Here is a 6,192-nt window from a genome sequence, read left to right on the forward strand (position 1 = left end):
GGAGAAATGTAGAGAAGGTGTAAAGAAAAAGCTTAAAAGTATATTGAGTATCTTTACAAGATATGTTGTGACTTGGTGAATGTGGTGAATAATTTACAAGTGAGGGTGAATGTCCTTATTTATAGGCTAGTCCTCCCTAGTTGGCATGCAAGTTGCAATGTATCTTGTCGTTCAAGTTGCAATTAAAGTTGCATATCTAGAAGAAATTTGAGCTTTTTGGGCCAATCGGGTCTTGCCTTTCAATTTGCTTGTGATATCTTCCCCTACTTAATTTGGTGACATTCTTGTTGCTTTCTCCACATAGCGGTTGATGTGGTCTCTAAATTGCCACAACGAGTCCTCGGATTCCCAGCTAGATTCATTTTCGGGCAAGACTTTCCATTTGATGAAGTACTCCTGGTATTTTGGCTCATGATTCTTTACTTCTCGGTCTACCAGTATGGATTCTACCTCTTTATGAAATGAAGTAGAAGTGATTGATGGTGCTCTACTCGACTCCCCTCGAGTAGGGTCTTCTGCATCCGAATGGTATGACTTTAAGTGGTTCACATGGAAGACCAGATGAATCTTCATCTTTGGTGGAAGCTCTAAGCGATAAGACATCTTGCCTATTCTCTTAAGGCCAAGAAATGGCCCTTCATACTTCCTTAGGAGACCCTTGTGCAACGAGCATAAAGACTTATGTTGTATGAGAAGCAGATTGACCATGACAAGATCTCTCGTTTGGAACTCCACGTGTCGCATCTTTGACTTTGCCCATTTCTTCATCTTCTTGGCTGCCTTGTTTAAGTATATGCGTGCTAGCTCCCATTGGTTTTGCCAATCCTTAGCGAATTTAAAGGCTGATGGGCAACTCCCCATAAAAGCCGTCAAGGTGTTAGAAGTCAAAGGTTGTTGCCCAGTTGCTAACTCGAAAGGACTTTGACCCGTAGACTCTGAACACTGCCAGTTGTACGAAAATTAGGCTATGTCTAGCAACTTTGCCCAATCCTTTTGGTTGGCACTCACAAAGTGTCTTAAGTACATCTCCAATAAAGCATTCACTCTCTTGGTTTCCCATTCGTCTTTGGGTGAAAGTTTGTGGATTATGGAAGCTCCGAACCCAAATGTTTAAAGAGTTTCAACCAAAACTTCCTTATGAAGCACACATCTCTATTGCTCACAATGGTCTTTGGAAGCCCCCAATACTTAACCACATTCTTGAAAAAGAGACGTGTAGTTTCCTCCATTGTAAAGGACGATGATGTGGAAATGAAAGTGGCATATTTGGTGAAACGATTTATGACGACAATGATAGTGCTATATCATTTAGATTTGGAAGGCAAGTACTAATCCATTGAAAGCCTTTCCCACGTCTTTCCATATGGGAGTGGCTCCAACAAACATCCTGACTTTTGTTGGCATATCTTGTCTTGTTGGCACACTAGACAAGTCTTGTTGTCCCATATCATCCCCCTTTGTGGGCTAATAATATTCATCCATACATACCGGTGCGTGCAGTGCCTTGATGTGTCCCCATTTGAGTCATGACACTCCTTGAAATTTCACGCCTAAGATTCCCCACTTAGCCACAAATATGCTTGCTCTCAGTGCGCCGCATAAAGTATGCTCGATTTTTGTGCATTTATGATGTTCAAATTTTCTTGGGAAATGAAGAAAATTAATAAGAATTGAAGAAGGCTTGATGATGTGGTTTAACGATATGCTGTAATCAGCTTATGTTCTCTTCTCATTTGATTTTTTATTCTTCCCCCCATCTTCTGAGTTTAGAGGTTTGTATGTTTACGCTTTTGTTGAGTTGACCCTTCTTCTAAATCTCTCTAAAATGACACTTGTACTTTATTTGCATAATATTATACTGAATGAAAGTTAAGGTTGCCTATTATTTGTTACTGGGTGCAAGTTGATTTGCGATGAGAATCTTGCCTGACCTAGACGGAAGTCATGGGACATAATGCAAAAGTTTAGGGAGATTAAGACTTGTTTCGAATGCTCCTCGATTACAATGATTCAGGTCTATGAGTTGTCTGAACTTGGTTCTTGTATTTTTTTGTCATTATAACCAAGCTGTAACCATGTCTCTGTAACTATTTAGTGAGGTGTTTTATTTTTATTATACTATTCACATGATGTTGTAGACTTCTAATTTTTAGCGTCTGTTTCAACAATATAACGATGAAATGAAACCTATTAGACTCGTAAAGGATAATTTCTTTAAAAAAATAATGAAATCTCACTAAGCTTGACTCCCTACTATCAGAATCTAGAGAATATAGGAATACAACTCAGAGCTCTAGTAGAATCAATAATGGTCTGTATCTATAGGATAAGTTTATAACTTGACTTGGTTCTCTTTAGTGGAAGTGTTTTTAAGTTATATTACTATTTGATAGAAGGAATAAACTAATCCTTAGTTAATTAACTGGGATTGTAGTTATGACAATTTCTCAATGCTTGCCACTTTTTGATATTGAAACCCTTTCACATGTTAAGATGAATGAAATTTTCCTTGATTGGTACTAATTCATGGTCCTTTCTCATTTGAACTTTTTTCCCTTAAAACAAATCCTTATTGGCCTCCCCTACCTTGAGTTTCAGGATTTTAGTATTTTACCAGCTTTGTGTTGAATTGACTACTTATTTCTCAAATCTCACTAAAATGACTTTGTGTTTTTTTTTTTGTGTATATCTATAACTGAATGGAGAGGTTAAGGTGCCTACTTTTTTTACTGGCTACAAGTTAGATTTGCGAGGTGAGCATCTTGCCATAGGAATCTTGTTGCGTGCTTTGGTTGAGCGTCTCTATCTACTCTTTCTTTGTTTGGTTTGAGCCTGTGTGCTTAGTTAGGGTGCTTGTACTCATCTCTTCTCTTTTGTACAGCTTCCGTGCTCCTTTTGGGCAACTATGCTCATCTTTTTAACTTGTATGTCCAAAAAGATGGTCACATCCGTTTTGGTTGTCTTTAGACCTTCTCTTGGGATATGCCCCTTGTATACCATACAATTTTCTTTTTCTTTTATAATATTAACCTATTCATAAAAAATAAAAATAAAATTGCCATGAGCTTGGAGGAGGTAATGGGATTGATCATGCAACTGTTTATGGAGATTGAGATTTGTGTTGAATGCTCTGCGACTACAATGATTCAAGTCTATTAAGTTGCCTTAAACTTTGGTTCTTGGATTTTGTTTGTCATTATAACCTAATGCATATAAGTCGTGTCACTTTCTCTTATTTAGTTGAGGTGTTTTTATTTTATCATTACTAGTTCACATATAGTTGTAGACTTTCGATAATTTTTAGCATCTTTTTCAACAGTATAAATGATGAAACGAGAATCTATTAGACTCATAAAGGATAAATTCTCTTTAAAAAAAATATGGAAATCTCAACTAAGCTCGACATCATTACTATCAAAACCTGAAAGAATATAAAGAATACAACTCAGAACTCTACGTAGAATCAAGAAGACTAGGTTGTGTATCTGTAGGATAAGTTTATGACTTGACTTGGTACTCTTTTAGTGGAAAGTGTACTTTAGAGTTAATTATACTGTTTGACAGAAAGATAGCGTAATCCGTTAGTTAATGTAACGTGATTTTTAGTTTTGTCAGTTTCTCAATCTTGCCACTTTTTGTATTGAAACCCTATTCATGCGTTAAGATGAATCAAATTTTCCTTGATGGTACTAGTTCATGTCTCCTTCTCATTTGACTTCTTATTGGCTCCCTTAGCTTCGAAGTTTAGAGATTTGTATGTTTTACGCTTTTGTTGAGTTGACTGCTTGTGTGTAATATTATACTAAAGGAGAGGTTAATGTCCCTATTGTTTTTGTTGGGTGCAAGTTAGGTTTGCATGGTGAGCATCTTGCCATGAAAATCTAGTTGTATGCTCTAGTTAAGCGTCTGTGCCTATCTCTTTCTTTGTTTTGTTTGAGCATGTTTGCTCAGTTAGGGTGCTTATACCTAGACCTGGCAAAACGGGCGGGTGGGTCGGGTATGAGCCCAAAATGAGTCGATCTAAACGGGTCCAAAATATTAGACCCGCACCCTACCCTATACAGGTACAGGTTGACCTGCGGGTTTGCGCACTGTTCATAGTGGTTTTCAATTATGACGGTTACACCCCTAAAATTCCTGTAGTTTTCATTTTTTACAATTATACCCCCACAATAAACTACTCCAAATTCAATTCAATTCACCACAAAAGTCTCTTTGTTAAGCTTAAATTATAACTTCTTGAGTAGGCCATAGATTTGCATGCTGGTAACACACTTGTGCTAATTGAATAAAATTGTTTTATTCATCTAAGAAGCAAAAATATTCAATTAAAATTTATGGCATAAAATAACATAAAACAACTCTAAAACTCAACACTTAAAACATATGATTAAATCAACCCACTTATATCCATATTGTCAAAGAAGTTGCCATCATCAAAGAAAAAATCAAGAGGTGCAATATCATTGACAAATTTGTGATCAGTTAATGGGTCAACAACCCTTGCCTCATGATGATTACCATCACTCTTAGCAACAATTGCAAGATCATTATTATTAGCCTTTGGTTCCTCTTTATTGACCCTTGCTACCACTTTTCTTCTTAGTTTTTCCAAATACTTGACAAATCGCTCAACTTCATCTAACCCCATATCATCAACACGTTGCTGTTCCCACCAGTCATGGTCATTCATTTTGTTTCGATGTTTAATCTCCTTGGCAATCTTTACTTCCTCTTCAAACTGATCTTGTAGCCTTTTAATCTCATGCCTAATCTTGTCAAACGCTTCGTTGTTGGTCGAAAATTCCAAAGGGTCATCGTTTCTGGAGAAAAAATGATCAAGAAGATCTTCAATACTAGGTTGACCATAATTGAAATGTTTATTATGTGTAGACATCATGATAATGGAAATTTGAGCACCACATAATAAAGAAAGCTCACTTTAGCTTTGTTGAAAATCTTGTTCTTTCGCTTGGCAAAGGTGACTTCAAGACTGTTTTTATTCTCAAGTTTCTTGATTTCAATCCTTTGATGACCTTTGGTTTTCTTTCTCAATTTTGATGCCTTCATTGATGGCTTTGGTGAATTGCTTCTGAGATTGAGAGAAGTCTTTGCTGTGTGTATTAGTGTATGGTGTTGAGTTTGCTGTTGAGTCTTTGCTGTTGAGTTTGTGTGTGTATGTTACCAAAGCAAGCGGCGATCATCGGAGACATGGCTCTAGAGACTGGAGAAGCTAGGATGGTGGAGACGTGGACTTGTGTTTGTATGTGAGTGAGTTAGGGATTTCAAGTTTTTAGATTTGGTTTTTAAAAAAAAAAAAAAAATTACAAACAGGTACTCGTAGGTGTACCCGCGTCGCTCGTTTTCAAAACGGGTCAAGTCGAGTATGGGCCAAAAAAAGGGACCTAATTCTATGGACTAGTACCCTATATTATTTACACTTGTATGAGTCCACCTGCAAGTCTAGACTTATTTTGCCATGTCTACTTGTACCCATCTCTCTTCTCTTTTGTGCAACCTGCGTGCTCCTTTTGAGTGATTGTGCCTATCTTTTTTACTTGTATGTCAAAAAAGATGGTCACATCCAATTTAATCATCTTTAGACCTATGCCCCTCATATATTGTATAGTTTTTTTTTTTTTTTTTAATAATATTAATCTTTTCCCAAAAAAAAAAAAATTCTTTCCATGAGCTTGAAAGAGGTAATGGGACTGATCATGTAACAATTTAGGAAGATTGAGACTTGTGTTAAATGCTCTGCGACTACAATGATGGTCACATCTTTGGTGCAGCCTACGTGCTCCTTTTGGGCAACTGTGCCCATCTTTTTTACTTGTATGTCCAAAAAGATGGTCACATTTATTTTGATCGTCTTTAGACCTTCTCTTGGGGTATGCCCCTCGTATACCATATAGTTTTCTTTTTCTTTTATAATATTAACCTTTTCCAAGAAAATATATGTATATATCTTTCCATGAGCTTGATGGAGGTAATGGGATCGATCATGCAACAATTTAGGGAGATTGAGACTTGTGTTGAGTGCTCCGCGACTACAATGATTCAGGTCTATTGAGTTGCCTTGAACTTTGTTCTTGGATTTTCTTTGTCATTATAACCTACTGCTTGTAAATCGTGTCTCTGTCTCTTATTCAGTTGATGTGTTTTTATTTTTATCATTACTAGTTCACATAT

General features: G+C 36.7%; 2 protein-coding genes across 2 annotated transcripts; both read right to left on the bottom strand.

Annotated features, from left to right (window-relative positions):
- Window positions 1–267: 267 nt before the first annotated feature.
- LOC116133756 lies at window positions 268–1,229 on the bottom strand. Its single transcript, XM_031419443.1, has 2 exons — window positions 1,164–1,229; window positions 268–942 (listed from the first exon to the last, which is right to left on the bottom strand). The coding sequence occupies exons 1-2, from the start codon at window positions 1,227–1,229 to the stop codon at window positions 268–270; spliced, it is 741 nt and encodes a 246-aa protein (XP_031275303.1).
- A 3,161-nt stretch (window positions 1,230–4,390) lies between these two features.
- LOC116133757 lies at window positions 4,391–4,897 on the bottom strand. The gene has a single exon (XM_031419444.1). The coding sequence runs from the start codon at window positions 4,895–4,897 to the stop codon at window positions 4,391–4,393; it is 507 nt and encodes a 168-aa protein (XP_031275304.1).
- Window positions 4,898–6,192: the final 1,295 nt, after the last annotated feature.

The sequence above is a fragment of the Pistacia vera genome, unplaced genomic scaffold, assembly GCF_008641045.1.
Source record: "Pistacia vera cultivar Batoury unplaced genomic scaffold, PisVer_v2 Contig274, whole genome shotgun sequence".
NCBI classification, from domain to species: domain Eukaryota; kingdom Viridiplantae; phylum Streptophyta; class Magnoliopsida; order Sapindales; family Anacardiaceae; genus Pistacia; species Pistacia vera.

What these genes read in the sequence shown, in the direction of transcription:
- LOC116133756 (XM_031419443.1), bottom strand. Translation starts at nt 1,229, where the DNA reads ATGGAGGAAACTACACGTCTCTTTTTCAAGAATGTGGTTAAGTATTGG. An exon ending in GGGGGCTTCCAAAGACCATT is followed by an intron (nt 943 to 1,163) that starts GTGAGCAATAGA and finishes TACAACTGGCAG; the next exon opens with TGTTCAGAGTCTACGGGTCA.
- LOC116133757 (XM_031419444.1), bottom strand. Translation starts at nt 4,897, where the DNA reads ATGTCTACACATAATAAACATTTCAATTATGGTCAACCTAGTATTGAA.